Genomic DNA, 17,955 nt, shown 5'->3' with positions numbered 1-17,955 from the left:
GCCGGTGCTTGGCTTGGTGGACGGGAGTGCGAGCGGGGACGAGAGGCGGCGGCTCTCGTGGCGGAAATGGCTGTGAGGTGGGCGGGCGCGGGCGACTGGCTCAGCAGCCATCTCGCCATTTGGAGGGCCTTTCGGCCTGTGTCGATTTGGGCCCTGATGCAGCCCCGAGGGAGCCAGGAAGCATTTACAACGAGTGTCCACCCGTGGGAGCGGCGGCCCCTGCCTCCAGGAGTCTCGGGTGCCCCCGTGGGTGGGGCGGGGCTACAGGGTTTGGGTCCATGTGCGGGAGCTTCTGGAGCCCAGAGAGGGAGGTGCGGGCATGGGGCCGGCGCCTGGGAGGGCACGTGAGCACATGGCTGGGCTCCAGGGGCCCTGCTCCCATCCCCGCAGGGTGGGGTGACCCACATGCCTGCCCAGGGACAGGGACGAGCACTGCAGGGTGAGGGCAGGTAGCAGGCTTGCCCAGAGCACAAGGGGGCACAGAAACAGCAGCTCTCGCGTCGGTGGGACGGAGGGAGCTGGAGCGACGAGGCCGAGGGAGGCCGCGGGGCCCCACAGGGAGGTGTCGCTCTGCAAGACGCGGCCCTCACCTGTGGCCACCACCCCTGCCCCGGCCTCCTTGGGGCCTGACCACATCCTACTGTGTCACCTGCTGCCGCCGGGCCCCGGGCCCAAGCCCAGAGGTTTCCAGGCGCAAGGGCGCCCCTCTGTTGGGGGCGGTGGATCTGGTGTGGCTCCTGTGGGCTTTTCGTGTGGCCAGCCAGGGGTCCTGTCGCCCGAGCTGAAGCTGGTAACTCGTCAGGTTTGGGGATGGTGTCGTGAGGGGAAGGGTTTCCCAGCAAGCAGACAGCAACCGGGGGCTCCGGGGGCAGCCACCCTGCCCTCCCAGCGCTGCCCCGACCTCGACCCACGGACCACAGCTCAGCCCGGGACCGCTGCTCTGCTGGCTCCCGCCCAGATCACCTCGCCCGTCACCGTGAGAGAGCGCCGCCGCCCGGCCACGCACACACGCAGGCAGACACGCAACACACTTGCCCACAGGTACACACAGAACACGTATGTAGGTGGAAGCATCCGCGCCCCCGTCCCCACGCGGGTACCTGTGCGCTCGGCACCCGCTGATGGTCACTTAGGTGCTCACAGGCGTCTCCGGAGCCGCCCCTGCCGCTGCCGGGTGGGCTTCCCGCCCCGAGTCCAGGACGAGAGAGCAGCGCCCGCGGGCTTGGTCCGGCCCGTCGCCTGCACCCGGGGGCCACTTCCTGGGGGACGCGACCTCAGCCCCGCGTGCACCGAGCATCCCCGAGGTGCAGCCTCGGGAGACCGGGAACGGCCACAAGGCCGACTCTGCCGTCTGGGTCTCGGGCGGGAGGGACGGCCAGGCCTCGCGGCTGGGCTCGGCCTGCCCCTGCCCACCTGGAGCCCCGGCCCTCCTGTGGCTGCGGCGGTCGGGTCGCCGCCCCTGCCGGGTGCCCGGGGGGCTGCCCGCTGTCCAGAGCCCCGGCCCAGGGGTGAACCGTGGTCGGACCGCCACCCCTCACGGTGACTTGACTCCAAAGCCCTGGTGCTCGGTGACTCTGTTCCCCAGGCCGCCCGCGGGAGGCTCCTTCCCAGGTTTGGGGCGTCCAAGCTGTGCCGGGCCGCAGCCCCCGGGGGCCGTTGCCACGGCCCCGTGGCCCCTCCCGGGGGCCTGAGAGAGGCCGGTGCCGGCCTCAGCTGCGCTGTGTCCCGCGGGGCCCGTGGGCAACACCGTCCACACGGGCACCGACCGCGGCCCAGCCCAGGTGGAGGGCAGGGCGGGGGAGCGGAGCCCGATTAGCTCCCACGGAAGGATGCGTGGAACCAAACATGCCTTCGGCTGACTTTTCTTCCAGAAGGAGTAATTCGTAGTCAAACAAAGTAGCAGCAGGCCCTTGAAGTTTCCCACAGAAGGGACGTAGCCACTCTAATTCTCATTCTCCTGCCCTGTTGTGCGTGTGGTTCGGAAAGCGAGGTTTATTGTGAGGGCGGCAGAGTGGGGTGTGCGCCGCGGGGACTCAGCGGGCCCCTCGATGGGCCTGCCCGTTGTCAGGGAGCCCTCCGGTCTGCACACATGCGGTGTCTTTACCGAGAGGTTTTTGTGCCGAAAGGGCCCCCTTTCCGAGCTGGTGTTTCGTTGGCATCTTGTACACGTGTCCTTGCTCCCAAACTTCACGGCTTCTTACAGTTCAGTCGCAGGGCAACGTGGCCACACAGCAGCAGCTCGTGATTCCCCCCCCTCGAAGGGTCCCCGGGACCCCGCGGCCACCCCCTCCCCCTGCATCACACGTGCCCTCTGTGGGTTCTGAGTGCACATGGCTGTCTCTGCAGGGACAGTGGCACGGTGACGTCTTCAGCGGCCTGGGCAGGATGACCCTCTGCTCCGGGGCCGTCTACCACGGGATGTGGATCAATGGCCACCCGGCGGGTAAGTGCCCACACCAACCCCCCTCGGCGTTGCAAGGTCCTCTTGTGAGTTCTCCCTCAGGCGGCCCCAGGCACCGGCACAGGGGAGTTGGGTCAGGAGGTGTTTGGGGGTGATGGTGAAGTTCATCTAGAACCCCAGCCCCTTTAGGAGAAACACATTCCAGTAGGGTTTCGGAAGGGCTCGTGACCGTGACCGGCAGAGGCCCCAGTCCGACCTCGGACAGCCATGGCCCCGCTGTGAGCAGGAGGGTCCCCCTCCTCAGAGGGTCCCTGCCCGCAGGGCCCTGGGCACCTGCCCCCCTCCCTGAACTCTCTGCACCGTGACTGGAGCACAGAGGGCCTGCAGGGGCCCCTCCCTCTGTTGGCCGGGTCAGGTGACCTCCTGTTAGACTCCAGGACAGAAGTGCCACCCCGGGGGCCAGGGGTCATGGGCTGCAGCTGCTTACTCAGAACTGAGCAGCTGCGATCTCAGGTGGGTCCCCAAGGCCCCCTGCAGGGGAGAGGCCGCGGCAGGTGCCCGCCAGGCCAGGAAGGACTCCTCGGTGGGGGCTCAGGTCCTGTGAAGGGGAGTGGCAGCATAGGTCAGGGGGAGTCTCCTGGAGGGACTCCCGGATCCTTCCCAGCCCCCCAGGGCTCGGGGTTCAGGGGGAAGCAGACGCTGAAAACACTGTCTCCGGCCGCTCAGACCCCAGAGGACGCCCGGCAGATCCAGGAGGTGGCGGCCAGCCTGTGGGTGGGTCGCCCTCCAGGCCAGCTCCCCGGCAGGTGGCCGTAGCACCTCGTCCACACACATGGAGCCCCTGACTCAGACACGAGAAGTGCAGGGCCTGAGTCCCAACCAAGCAGAGGATGTGCCGGAACCTTCCACGGTGTACAGACCCAAATGCTGATGAGCCACTTGCTTACAGCCCTTCCCCGTTTGGTGGCCCTCTGTAGTCTCTTCAGTGGACTTGTGGGAATTGCTTAAAAATCACAGCTGACCCTCAGGGCGGGGTCACGGTCTCGTTCTAGTGACTGCCCAGGTCATTCGGTCAGGTGGCTCTTGCAGGAGATTGACCGCGGCGAGTGATAACCCTCTCCCCACAGAGCTCTGGGAATCGAGGCTGCTGGGCCTGCGTGGGGGGTGTGGGCTCCAGCGGGCGGCGTCCCCCGTGCCCCGCTCACCCGTGCTCCGCTCTGCTGTCTCCCAGCACAAGCCAGGAGGATGGTGATTCTGGGTCCGGAGGTGATGGACGTGGCCCAGGGGTCTTCCTTCGACTTGAACGTTCAGCTGCAGCAGGACAGCGGGGAAGTTGCCGAGAGTGAGTGTCTGCAGGGTGACGACTGCGTTTTCGGAAGGACAAACAGGTGCCGAGCTCTCAGGGTTAGGGACGAGATGCCCCGAGTGGCTTCCGGTACCCGGACACCAGCAGATACTTTGTTCGGAGGTCCTCGCCACGGGAGCCTCGGCAGACAGGCAGTAGGCACGCGAGGCCTCCAGGTGGCAGGTGTGTGTGTGTGTGCGGTGGTTGTGAGCGTGTGTGGTGGTTGTGCGCGTGTGGGGTGGTTGTGCACGTGCAATGGTTGTGCACGCATGGGGTAGTTGTGTGTGTGCAATGGTTGTGCGCGTGTGGGGTGGTTGTGCGCGTGTGCAATGGTTGTGAGTGTGCAATGGTTGTGCATGCATGGGGTAGTTGTGTGTGTGCAATGGTTGTGAGCGTGTGTGGTGATCGTGCGTGTGTGGGGTGGTTGTGTGCGTGTGTGGTGGTTGTGAGCATGTGCAATGGTTGTGTGCGTGTGGGGTGGTTGTGCGTGTGTAATGGTTGTGCGCGTGTACAGTGATCGTGCGCGTGTGGGGTGGTTGTGTGCGTGTGGGGTGGTTGTGAGTATGTGCAATGGTTGTGAGTATGTGCAATGGTTGTGCGCGTGTGGGGTGGTTGTGCGCATGTGGGGTGGTTGTGTGTGTGCGATGGTTGTGCACGTGTGCAGTGATCGTGCGCGTGTGGGGTGGTTCTGTGCGTGCGGTGATTGTGCGCATGTGGGGTGGTTCTGTGCGTGCGGTGGTTGTGCGCATGTGGGGTGGTTCTGTGCGTGCGGTGGTTGTGCGCATGTGGGGTGGTTCTGTGCGTGCGGTGATTGTGCGCGTGTGGGGTGGTTGTGCGTGTGCGGTGGTTGTGCACGTGTGCAGTGGTTGTGCACATGTGCAGTGATCGTGCCTGTGTGGGGTGGTTCTGTGCGTGCGGTGATTGTGTGCATGTGGGGTGGTTGTGCGTGTGCGGTGGTCGTGCACGTGTGCAGTGGTTGTGCGCATGTGCAGTGATCGTGCCTGTGTGGGGTGGTTCTGTGCGTGCGGTGATTGTGCGCATGTGGGGTGGTTGTGCGTGTGCGGTGGTTGTGCATGTGTGCAGTGGTTGTGCACGTGTGCAGTGATCGTGCGCGTGTGGGGTGGTTCTGTGCGTGCGGTGATTGTGCGCATGTGGGGTGGTTGTGCGTGTGCGGTGGTTGTGCGCGTGTGCAGTGATCGTGCCTGTGTGGGGTGATTGTGCGCGTGTGGGGTGGTTCTGTGCATGCCCGCGGCCACCGCTTGTCTTACAGGAGGAAGGGTGACTCTACGCACCGCGGGCGTCTGCGGGGGGCGAGTTCCCGTGTCCTCGGTGGGTGATCGGGGAGGGCAGGTCTCCTGTGGCATCTGGGCTGCTTTTCGAGGGGCCCAGCGGGGCAGCAACGCACAGCGTGGACCAGCTGACCTCCCAAAGCCGGTCCCAGCCGTGACCCGTGAGCAGAGGGCGCGGTGCGGAGAGGGCCCCCGCACGGTCACCGGTCCCTGTGCGTGGCCGGGCAGGACCACCGCTACTAAAATGCGTGCCTGGGATTCCTAACGTCCGTTAGTTCGCCCGAGTTCGGCGAGCTTCGACCAGGAAGCCCCCGTGTGCGGCGCGGGGACTGTCAAAGACAGTCACAACTGGTTTATTTTATTTTATTTTGTTCTGTTTATTTATTTTGAGAGAGAGCGCGTGCGCTTGTGCACCAGCAGGGGACGGGCAGAGAGAGAAGAAGAGGGGGGACCCCAAGCAGGCTCCACGCTGTCAGCGCAGAGCCCAACGTGGGGGGTCGGACCCACGAACCGTGAGATCAGGACCTGAGCTGAAACCAAGGGTCCGACCCTTAACGGGCTGAGCCTCCCAGACGCCCCCACAGCTGGTTTATTTTCACGGCTTTATCGTGGTGCCGTTTTTATAGCGTGAAATCTTCGTGCTGTAAGCGATTCGATGATCTTTAGCAAATTCCCGGAGTCGGGCAAGCAGCGCCACACCGCCGGTTTCGGACCGTGCCTCGCACCTCCTGCCTGCGGCCCCCTGCCCACCCCACCCCTCTCCTCACATCTGCTCCGCTTTTCTGACCGGCGCACTCTGCTGGGGTGCACCCACGTGGCAGTGCTCGGTACGAGTTTTTGGGTGGCCCGTGTGCTCTGTCCCTCGGTTATCCGCTCACGAGTGGGGTCGCCGCGTCACGTGGCAGATCTACGTGTAAATTTTTAAAGAAACCCTCAGGCCGTGTCCCAAAGTGGCCGCACCGTTTACAACGCGGTCAGCGGGGCCCGGGCTGGGTTTCCCACACCCTGCGCGTGCACAGCCGGCCCGAGGGGGCGTCCGGGGGCGCCCCATCTTGGTGCCCCTCTCGGTCCTGACCCACAGTTCACGGCTGACGAGGTGGTGCAGCTTTCCGTGTGTTTATTGGCCACGTGTGTATCTTCTCTAGAGAAATGTTAATCCAAACATGCTGCCTGTTTTTTAAAATTGGGCTGTTCCTCTTCTGGGTTTGCGTTATTGGAGTTCCCGACGTATTCTGAACACGAGTCTTTTTATAAATGCATCTTTGCAAATAGTTTCAGTCTGTGGCTTATCATTTTTCTTAATGCTGTCTTCTGAAGTACAAAGGGCTTTAATTTTGATGAAGTCCAATGAGTACATTTTTTCCTTTGTGGATCATAATATCGGTAACCTGTGTGGGAATTCCTAGCCTGACCCAAGCACACAAAGATATTCTCCTGTTTTCTGGGAAAAGTTTTGCTCTTGGATTTCTGCCATCCGTCTTCGGCTACTTTTTGTGGATGAGATCAAGTTCTAAATTCATCTCTTTTCGTGTGGCTGTCCAGCTGTCACAGCACCACGTGCTGAAAAGACTGTCCCCTCCCCGCTGGATTGCCTCGGCACCTGGGTCGCGAACTGCTTGACTGTAAGAATGACGGTTTATGTCCGGACTCTCTATTTCGTGCCATTGGCTCCTGCGTCTGCCCCTGTGCCACCACACGGTCCTGATTATTGTAGCCCCATAGTGAGTTTGGAAATTGGAGATTCCTCCAATTTGGTTTTTCTTTTTCAAAATTGTTTTGGTTATCCTGGGAACCTTGTATTTCATATAAATTTTTTAGGATCAGTTTTGTCAATTTCTGCCAAAAAAAGAAAAAAAAAAAACCCTCCTGGGATGTTGTTAGGGACTCTGGCCGGGAGGCACCACCCCTGACAGCACTCCAGGTCACCAGCAGGAAACCTCTCCCCATTTATTCATGCCTCCACTTTCTCTCACCAGAGCCTTGTAATTTTTAGTGTCCAAATCTTGTACTTCTTTTGTTAGATTTACTAATAAATGCTAACTTATTGCTGGTTATTTAATTTATAATTATAACTTGTTTACTAATACGTTTGTAATATTTGTTCTTTTTATGCTATTGTAAATGGAATTTTTTAAAATTTTATCTGAGAGAGAAAGACAGAGAACGCACACGAGCAGGGGAGAGGCAGAGAGAGAGCCCCAGGCAGGCTCCATACTCAGTGCAGAGCTGACTTGGGGCTGGATCCCACGACCCTGGGATCATGACCCGAGCTGAAATCAAGAGTCAGCCGCCTGACCCACCGAGCCACCCAGGTGCCCCTGGAATTGTTTTCTTATCTTCATTTCAGAAATTGCTAGACTACAATTGATTTTTTTTAAATGTTTATTTATTTTGAGAGCGACAATGCATGAGCGGGGGAGGGGCAGAGAGAGAGAGGGGGACAGAGGATCCAAAGCTGGCTCTGTGCTGACAGTGAGAGCCCAATGCCGGGCTTGAACTCAGGAACCTCGAGATCATGACCTGAGCCGAAATCCAGAGTCAGATACTTAACTGACTGAGCCACCCAGATGCCCCTAGACTACAATTCATTTTTAAATATTGATCTGATATCCTTTGACCTTGCTGGACTCACTTGTTAGTTCTGCTATTTTTTCTGAGGATTTCTTAGGATTTTCTATAGAGAGGATCACGTCATCTTCAAAAACATCCAATTTTAAATTCTTTCTTTCCGGCCTGGATGTGTTTTCTTTCTTTCGGCTGCAACATTTTACGTCCCCACCGGCAATGACTGAGGCCTCTAGGCGCTCGACCCCCTCACCAGCACTTCTCATCGTGTGTCGTTTGGGTCACGGCCATCCTACTGGGTGTGAAGCAGTGTCTCCTTGTGGTTCTGATTTGCATTATCCCTAACAAGGAGGAATGTGAGCATCTTTTCATGTATTTATTGACCATTCGTACATCTGCTTTGGAGAAATACCTGTTCATGGCCCACTTAAAAAATCGGGTAACTTGTCCTTTTACTGTGAGTTATCAAGACTTCTTTATGGGGGCGACCGGGTGGCTCAGTCAGTTAAGTATCTGAGCATTGATTTGAGCCTCAGCTCATGATATCACAGGTCCGTGGGATCAAGCCCCACGTTGGGCTCGCTGCTGTCGGCACAGAGCTGCTTCAGATCCTCTGTCCCTCGCTCTCTGCCCCTCCCCCACTCACACGCTCTCAAAAATAAACAAAACTGTTTTTAAATTTATTTATTTATTTTGAGAGAGACAGAACAGGAAGGGGCAGAGAGAGAGAGTGGGAGGGAGAATCCCAAGCAGGCTCCACACTGTCAGCACAGAGCCTGATGAGGGACTCAGACTCTCAAACCATGAGATCGTGACCTGAGCTGAAACCAAGAATCAGATGCTTAACTGACTGAGCCACTCAGGAGCCCCAATAAAACATTTTTTTTTTTTAAAGAGTTCTTTATGTTGGAGCTAAGTCCCCTTATTAAATATCTGATTTGCAAATGTTTTTTTCCCATCTTATGGATTGTCTTGCAGTCTCTTGATGGTGTCCCTTGAACACAAAAGTGTTACATTCTGGTGAAGTCCAACTCGTACTTTTTTCTTTTGCTGGTTATGCTGTTGGTTCCATATCTAAGAAGACTGCTTAACTCAGAGCCATGAAAATTTTCTCCCGTATTTTCTTCTAAGAATTTTATATTTTTAGCTCTTGCATTTAGAACGATAATCCATTTAAGGGCACCTGAGTGGCTCAGTCGGTTGAGCGTCCGACTTCAGCTCAGGTCACGATCTCACGGTTTGTGCGTTCAAGCCCCGTGTCGGGCTCTGTGCTGACAGCTCAGAGCCTGGAGCCTGCTTCGGATTCTGTGTCTCCCTCTCTCTCTGCCCCTAACCCACTCTCATTCTGTCTCTGTCTCTCTCAAAAATAAATAAACATTAGAACGATAATCCATTTAGAGTTAATCTTTTTGTGTGGTGTGAGGCAGGGGTCCAACTACATTCTTTTGTATGTGGACGTTTAGTTGTCCCATCACTATTCATTGAAAGACTGCTCTTTCCTGGCCTTGAATGAGCTAGACAGTCCATTTACTAAAATTTTGTTTAGAGTTTTTGCATATCTTTTCATGAAGGATAGTGGTCTTGAATTTTTTTTTATTTTCCTTGTTAAGGTTTGTTTTTAAGTAATCTCTACACTCAACATGAGACTTGAACTTACACCACTGAGATCGAGAGTCACATGCTCCCCTGACTGAGCCCGCCAGGTGCCCTGAATTTTTTTTTTTCTTTTAATATCTTTGTCTGGTTTTTGTATCAGGGTAATGCTGACCTTGTAGAATGAGTCTGGGAAAATTACTTCCTCTTCAATTTTCTGGAAGAGTCTTGTTGAATAATTTCATTTCTTTCTTAAATGTTTGGTAGAATTCAATATGAAGGCCATGGAGGTCTGGAGTTTCTTTGTGGGAAGACTTTTAATTACTAATTCAATGTCTTTAATAGATATATGGTTATTGGGGTTATCTGTGTCTTCTTTTTATTTTTTTAAGTGTATCTATTTTGAGAGAGCACATGACAGTGGGGGAGGGGCAGAGAGAGATGGGGAGAGAGAATCCCAAGCAGGCTCCACACCGTCAACCCAGAACCCCAACTGGGGCTTGATCCCGTGAATCATGAGATCATGACCTAACCTGAAATCAAGAATCAGACGCCCAACCGACTGAGCCACCCAGGCGCCCCGAAGTTCTATGTTTCTTCTTTAACAAACTTGGGTGTTTTGCGTCTTGGAAGGAATATTTGTTCATCTAAGGTGTCAGATTTATTGTCATAAGCTTGTTCCTAATATTTCCTCATTCTCCACTTAATGCCTTGATATCACCCCTTTTGTTCCTGCTGTGGATTATTGGTGTCTTCTTCCTGTTTTGCCTGACTAGTTGGCTACAGATTATCAGCGTCATTGATAAACAATCAACTTCTGATTTCATCGATTTCTCTATTGTTGTCTGTTTTCTGTTTCATTAATTCCTATTATGATCTTAGTATTTCCTTTCTTCTGCTTACTTTGGGTTTAATTCACTCTCTTGTTTTCTAGTTTTTAAGATGGAAACCAAGGTCATTTATTTCAAACCTTTCTTTGCTAGTATGAGAGTTTGCTATACCTTTCCCCCTTAGTACTGCTTTGGCTGCATCCCAAGAATTTTGACATGTTGTGTATTCATTTTCATTCAGTTCAGAATGCTTTCTTATTTCTCTTGGTTTTCCCTTTGCCACATGAGTTATTTAGAAGTGTGTTGTTTCATTTCCAAATATTTGGAGATTTTTCAGATCTTTCCGTAATTGACTTCTGACTTAATTCCATGTGGTTAGAGCCACACTTTGTGTATCTTGAATCCCTTTAAATGTATCGAGACTTTTTTCATAGAATTTGTTCTGTAAATGTTGCGTGTACACTTTGAGAAGAGCATGATTTCTGCTCTTGTTGGGTAGAATAAATATCAAACTGTAAATAAATATCTATAAATATCTTCTATAAATATCAATCAAGTGGATTTTACTGTTACTGCCCTTCAGATTTACCATATCTTTGCTGATTTTCTGTCCACTTGTTCTGTCAATTACTGACTGTGGTATATTGAAATCTGTGATCATAATTGGGAATTGTCTATTTCTGATTTCGTTTCTATCATTTTGTGCCACATGTATTTTGGAGCTCTGTTATTAGGTGCATAAACATTTAGGATTTTTATGGCATTTAATTACTTGACCCCTTATCATTGCAAAATTACCTTTTTCTTTTTTTAATGTTTATTTATTTTTGAGAGAGACAGAGACAGAGCACGAGAGGGGGAGGGGCAGAGAGAGGAAGAAACAGAATCCGAAGCAGGCTCCAGGCCCTGAGCTGTCAGCACAGGGCCCGACACGGGGCTCAAACCCACTAATAGTGAGATCATGACCTGAGCCGAAGTCGGACACTTAACTGACTGAGCCACCCAGGCACCCCCAAAATTACCTGTTTCAGCCCTAGCATAGTCATTGCTCTGGCATCTACTTCCTATGAAGTAGGAATATGACTATGAATATAGTGACCCCAGCTTTCTCTTAACTATTATCAGCATGGAGTATCTTTATCCAGCCTTTTACTTTTCACCTAAAGTCTTTAAAGTGTGCTTTCTATAGGCAACATATATTTGGGTCTTGCTTTTTAGTTCGTTCTAACCACATCTATCTTCTAATTGAAGTTTTTACTCCATTCACGTTTAATGTATTTATATACCAGTTTCCAACTTTACTGTTTTCTATTTGCCCTGGCTGGTTTTTTCCCTCTTTAGACTCTATTCCTACCTTTTGTGGGTTGAGTATTGTTTCTGATCCCATCCTATCTCCTCTGTTGGCTTATCAATTCTTACTCCTTGTTTTTTTTGTTCTAGGGGTTGCTTTAAGGACCACAATTTACATCTTTAACTTATCACAGCCTGCTTTGGAGTGATACCATACTACGTCACATATAACATAAGAACTCTGCAATAGGATATACTTCTTTTTCTGCAATCCCAATTTTTATGCTATTGTTTTTATATGTTTGACATTCATATGTTTAATACACTTCGTAATACATTGTTGTTACTTTTGTTTAAACAGTCGTTTATCTTTCAAAGAATACGTAACAAATAAAAAAGGAAATCTCATCAATTTGCCCCTGTAGTTACCCTTTCTGGTCCTCCCCATTCCTTCTTATAGATACAGAATTCCACCTGGTACCATTTTCTTCTGCCTGAAGGACTCAGCCTTTAACATTTGTTGTCCTATGTGCTTTCTGGTAATTAATTCTTTCCACTTTCATATGTCTGGAAACATCTTGACTTTGATTTCATTTCTCATAGATATTTTCACCAGGTAGAGAATTCTGGTTTACCCTCCAGCAGGACAGGGGTGCTATTCCATTGACTTCTTGTCTATGCTGTTTCCAAAGAGAAGTCTGCTGTCATCTTTATCTGTGTTTTCTCTGTACAAACTTGCTTTTTCCCTGGCTGCTTTTAGATTTTCTCTCTTTTTTTTTTAATTTAATTTATTTTTAAAAATTTACATCCAAATTGGTTAGCATATAGTGCAACAATAATTTCAGGAGTAGATTCCTTAGTGCCCCTTACCCATTTAGCCCATCACCCCTCCCACAACCCCTCCGGTAACCCTCTGTTTATTCTCCATATTGAAGAGTCTCTTATATTTTGTCCCCCTCCCTGTTTTTATATTCTTTTTGCTTCCCTTCCCTTATGTTCATCTGTGTCTTAAAGTACTCATAAGAGTGAAGTCATATGATATTTGTCTTTCTCTAATTTCGCTTAGCATAATACCCTCTAGTTGCATCCAGGTTGTTGCAAATGACAAGATTTCATTCTTTGTCATCGCTGGGTAGTATTCCATTGTATGTATATCCCACATCTTCTTTATCCATTCATCCAACGATGGACATTTGGGCTCTTTCCATACTTTGGCTATTGTCGATGGTGCTGCTATAAACATTGGGGTGCATGTGTCCCTTCGAAACAGCACACCTGTATCCCTTGGATAAATGCCTAGTAGTGCAATTGCTGGGTCGTAGGGTGGTTCTATTTTTAACTATTTGAGGAATCTCCATACTGTTTTCCAGAGTGGCTGCACCAGTTTGCTTTCCCACCAACAGTGCAAGAGGGTTCCCGTTTCTCCACATCATCGCCAACATCTGTTGTTGCCTGAGTTGTTAATGTGAGCCTTTCTGACAGGTGTGAGGTGGTGTAAGATTTTCTCTTTATCACTGGTTTGAGCAGTTTTATTTTTTATTTTTGTTAACATTTTTTAATGTTTATTTTTGAGAGAGAGACAGAGAAACAGAGTTGCAAGCAGGGGGAGGGGCAGAGAGAGAGGGAGACACAGAATCCGAAGCAGGCTCCAGGCTCTGAGCTGTCGGCACAGAGCCCGACGCGGGGCTCGAACTCACGAACTGCAGGATCATGACCTGAGCCAAAGTGGGACACTTAGCCAAGTGAGCCACCCAGGCGCCCTGAGCAGTTTTATTTTTGAAGTGACATGGTGTAATTTTCTTCATGTTTCTTGTGCTTGGGTCTATTGATTTTCTTGCATCTGTGGGTTTATAGTTTTCATCAAATTTTGGGATTTTTCAGCCTTTATTTCCTCAAATAATTTTCCATCACTGCTTTTTCTTCCCCTCTTTTAGAGGCTCCATTACCCATATATTAGGCCATTTCAAGTCGCCTCACTGTTCATGGATTCCTTTTCCCCTTCCCTCTTTCTCTCCTCTTTTTCTTTACCTTCCTTTTTTATTTATTTTTTCTTTTTTCCTTTTTCCTCTTGGTATTTCATTTTGGGTAGTTTCTGTAGCTATGTTTTCAAGTTCATGTATCTTTTTATTTTTTGCAATGTCTAATCGGCCATTGATCACATACAGTGTATTTTTTATCTAATAGTTTTTATTTCTAGAAGTTCAACTTTGTTCTTTTTATATCTTCAGTGTCTCTACTTATCTTTTGAATGCACGGAGTCCAGTTATAGTAATAACTTTGAAAAAGTGTCCTTTCCTGCTAATTCTAACATCTGGGTCAGTTCTGGGTTGGTTTCATTTGACGGTGTTCCCTCCTCATCATGGACCATACTTTTCGTCATTCTTCGCCTGGTCATCTTTGACTGGGTGCCAGACGTTGAAAATTTACCCTTTGGAGGCTGGATATTCTGTGTTCCCATAAGTACTCTTGGCCTTTTTTCTGGGGTGCAGTTGGCTTCCTTGGAGATCGTTCGATCCTCTCAGGTTTTGCCTTTATGAAGTGTTAGGTGTAGTGGAGAGCTCCAGCTGAGACCCGTCATCCCCGCTGCGGAAGCAAGACCTTCTGAGAACCCTGCCCAGTGTGCCATGACGTCCAGGTCTCCCAGCCTGGCCAATGGGAATGAGCACCGCTCCTGTCCCATGTGAGCCCAGAGCCTCCCGCCCTATCTTTTCCTGGGTCTTTTCCTGGCCTGGGGACATTTCCTTGCACTTGGTGCACCAACCTGTGCTCTGCTGTGCACCCAGAGGCCTCACACGCTTCTCTGTTCCTCTGCCTTCTGGAATCCAGGACTCCTGCTCTGTGCCTGTCCTCCCCCCCTCCCCCTTCAGCCCTGTGTCCTCACTGAGGGGGTTCCTGGGGTTGCCAGTCCCTCTCCCTGTACCCGGTCCACTTTCTCTCAAGGCAGTGACCTGGGCAGTTATGGGGTCCACACCCTTTGTTTCCCGTCTCAGGGACCACTGTCCTTGGATCTTGAAAACCATCGTGTTATCATTATATTTTGTCTGCGTTTTTGGTTGCTTCAGGTAGGAGCACAGACTGGTCCCGGGTGCCCCATCATGACAAGAGCGGAGGCCGATCAGACCACACTGGGATGTGATCCTCGACTCCGCCCTCCACTCCCCTCCTTCCAAGTCAAAGTACTTGCAGTATCTGTCCTGCTCTGTCCCCTCTTCCAGGGGGGCTGAATGACGGGCGTCACGGACGCCGCTCAGAGTCCACACGACCAGGCCCTGTGCCAAGTGCCCCGGGAGTGTAGACCGGGGGGGTGGAGCCATCCCCCAGGTCGAGGTGGGGGCTGGGCCACAAGCAGCGATGTCTCCCCGGAGGTGGAACCGCGGTGAAGACGAGCCTCCGGTGTGACTGCTCTCGGCCAGGGCAACCCCCGCCCCTGAGCAGGTGAAACCCTGAGGCTGGCCAACAAGGAGAACCCCCCAGCCAGAGGCACAGCCAGGTGCCCTGAGGCCCGGGATCCCCAGTGAGGGGTGGCGGTGCCGGGCAGCGTGGACGGCTCCGCTGAGGGCCAGGGGGGCAGAGGAGCCGGGACGGTGGGCAGGGAGCGCGAGCTGGATACGGCCGTGGCCTCTGCCAGCCCTGCCCGCGTGGGGGGTCTGCTGCAACGGTCCTCATGGTGCCCGGCCCAGGACCAGGGAGGGAGAGACCCGGGTTCCTGTGGCCCTTCTGTCCCTCCCTTGGCTCAGCCTGCTTCTCTGTCCTTCCCAAGGTGAGGATGGCCGGGTTTTGCAGATCTCGGCTGGCGTCAGGTACGTGCAGCTCGCGGCCTACTCAGAGGTCAGCTTTTTCAAAGTGGACAAGGACAACCCGGAGACATTCCAGACCCCGTTGTGAGTATGGGCGACCCCGGACGCCCGTGTGGGGTGGGAGACAAGGAGGAATGGCCCAGAACTACTCGCCCCGGGCCCGTCCGCACATGGCTCCCACACCAAGGACTCTGAGGGCGCCGGGGACACAGCAGTGACCACCAGACACGACACGCTCTGTCTAGTGGAGCAGGAGCGAAGGCAGAGGGCCAGGGGGAGGTGGGCTGGGGCTGCGGCGTGGTTCCAGTGGTCCCGGACAGACCGTCCTCCCCCCATCGTTCCCTGCTTCCCACCACGTTAGTCTCCGAGTGGTCGCCTCGTCCCCTCCTCCCTGGAAGGACCCTTAAGCCACCGTGTCCCCCACAGCCAGGTGTCCCTCTCAGCTTGGCGTCCGGCAAAGCCCAGTCCCTCCTGTCCCCTTTGCAGTGGCTTTGAGTGCATCGCCTATCCTCTGTGGAGCCCCAAGTCTGGGGCCTTGGAGCCCAGAGCTGCCCTGGAAAGTGCCAGAGGAGATCCACTGCTCCCCAGGGGAGACCGGGAGCCAGCAGCGGCATCAGACACATCTCGAGGCCAGAGGGACATCCCCAGTGGCCCTCCCGGTGAGTGGAGCTGACCAGCTGGTTGGCGGTAGCTTACGTGAGTGCTTCGGGGTGTGTGGGCTGATGGCGGGCGCCTCAGAACCTGGGCAGGAGGAGAATAAAGTTGACCCTTGAGAACTCAGGCACAGTGGCCCTGGAGGGGACAGAACGTCCCAGGAAGACAGTGCCCAGACCCGAGCAGGCCGGTCGCCATTGCTGTGGGTTACAAGGCAGGCTGGGAGCTACCGCCCTGGGCACCAGACACCTCGGGTGCACGTTCTTACTGTGTGAGCCCAGAGCCCGTGGTGGGGCTGGGGCACGGCGGCCCGGGGACCGCCATGGCGGCCGTCCTGCCCTCGCCACATGCACATCTGGTCACTGCCGGCAGTCTTGTTCGTGCACAAGAGCCTGGTGGTGCGGTGTGGCCCCTGGGCTGAGGGCCTCGGGCCTGTTTCTGCATCTGTCAGACCTTGGCGGTTTGCCTCGGCCACTGTCACCAGGAGGTCTGTGGCTGGACGGGAGCGCGCCCTCGCGACAGCCCCCACCCGCCCGGGGCAGGCGTCTGTAGACCTAACGGTCGCCAGCGTTTGCCTGGTTTTCCGGCTGGTTCCGCCTCTGCCCGGAGCACACAGCAACTCCACATGCACCTGGCCCCACGGCTCCTGGTGCCTGACAGCTGCTGCCGTGGATGCCTGGCCCGGCTTCTCCATGGAGTCCTCTGGAACCACTGCCGGAAGCAGAGCACTGGAGCTCCGGAGGTAAATCGGAGTTTAATCTCTGCAGCTCACCGTGTCCGGGGACCCCGGGTCCCACACCAGCTGATGCAGCCCCACCGCTTACGTCCTAATGGGGGGAGCATGTGCGTTACCGGAGGCGTCCCAGCGAGCGTGGCTGTGGGTCCCGCCTGGTCCCCTCTCCACGGGAAGCAGCTGCATCAGGTCCTGTGGACCAGGGCACGGTCATCAGCGGGACTCCGGGGTCCCCACCGGGCAAGTTCACGCGCATGTTAGCCGTGGGGACCTTCACGTTCTCCTTAGCCCTTGAAGAGGGGCCGGTCCCCCATCAGGACCCCAGCCCTGGATGCCGCAGGGGGTGCTCCCAGGTCACAGCAGAACGGGGGGACTAGTGTTCTGCACCGGGGCCCGGGCCGGGCCCCTCTGTGTGGGGGCCGGTGGGGGCCCCGAGGCTCGTTGGGGGAGGCCCGGGGGGCTGGCCACGACCCCTCGTCTGCTTCCCACTCGGTTTATAGAAGCAACTTTACGCCAAAGGGCAGAATAGGTCTCATGTTTCTGCGTAAAAACACCCTCTGGGCGCCACACCTTCCACCGGCAGGGATTTCAGAGCCTGTGATGAGGTCTCCGTGGAAACCCGGCCCGGAAAGGGGGGCCCACGTCCGCGCCCGGGTGTTTGGTGTGGGCGGCCCGGGCCCGGCCCGCTGTGCGGGTTTGGGGTGCTCGCCGCTCGGGAGCGGGCCTCACCCTGTGCTCACGGGACTGGTGCCCGGCTGCCGACACGCTCGGAGACGTTTCCGGCTTTGCCAGGACGCGGGCGTGGAGCCGTAGAGAATCACCTTTGGGGAGACCGAGGGGAGCACGCCTTGGGTCCTATGAGAACCGCTCGAGCTCTGCAGCTGGACCCGAGGCCCCGGGTCCTTTGCCACGTGCCCTGGGGGCTGACCCGGGAGGTGGCTGCTTCTCTGCCGCTTTTTGGCCGAGCCTCTCCACACCTGTCTCCTCTTCTGTAAAGCGATGGTGAGCGGCATCTGCTCCCGGGACCGCCAACCCCTTCGTGACCCCCTCCCGTCCCCTCACAGGGTGGGGCGCCAGGGACACGCACACCTGGGTCAGGAGGGGTCGCCCGAGCCTCTCTGCAGGACGCTGCCACTGCGTCCTGCCCGCTCAGCTGCCCCGGAGCAGCCCTCGCCCCACCGGGGCCCAAGCCCTCGGACGAGCTGGCCCGGGGTGGCCCTGGGTCATGGACACACTGGCCGGCCGTCTGCAAAGAGGAAATGAAGTCAGTGCAAATTTGACTGTTGCCGCAGGTAGGATAGGAGTCGGCCGTGAGCGAGAAAATCCCAGATAATCACAGCTTGACCAGGGGAGCTCGCTCTGTGGGCTCCAGGAGGCGGCAGCTGCGGGGCGGCCGGGTGGTACCTGAGACCCGCGTGGGAGTGGGGAAAACCGGAAACGGCCGGGACACAGAGCTGC

The 17,955-nt window shown here is 54.6% G+C and overlaps 1 protein-coding gene across 4 annotated transcripts in view; it reads left to right on the top strand.

Moving 5' to 3' along the window:
* MORN1 (MORN repeat containing 1) overlaps positions 1 to 17,955 on the top strand; it is a 51,737-nt gene that overhangs the window by 11,398 nt on the left and 22,384 nt on the right. For all 4 annotated transcript variants that reach the window (XM_042951865.1, XM_042951864.1, XM_042951863.1 and 1 more), the window contains 4 exons: positions 2,347 to 2,443; positions 3,633 to 3,743; positions 15,074 to 15,194; positions 15,597 to 15,769. In XM_042951865.1, the coding sequence (XP_042807799.1) occupies positions 2,347 to 2,443; positions 3,633 to 3,743; positions 15,074 to 15,194; positions 15,597 to 15,769 (502 nt within the window). The remainder of the gene's footprint in view (positions 1 to 2,346; positions 2,444 to 3,632; positions 3,744 to 15,073; positions 15,195 to 15,596; positions 15,770 to 17,955) is intronic.

The sequence above is a fragment of the Panthera leo genome, chromosome C1 (assembly GCF_018350215.1).
Source record: "Panthera leo isolate Ple1 chromosome C1, P.leo_Ple1_pat1.1, whole genome shotgun sequence".
Classification (NCBI taxonomy): Eukaryota; Metazoa; Chordata; class Mammalia; order Carnivora; family Felidae; genus Panthera; species Panthera leo.
This window is presented reverse-complemented; position numbering and strand designations above follow the sequence as displayed.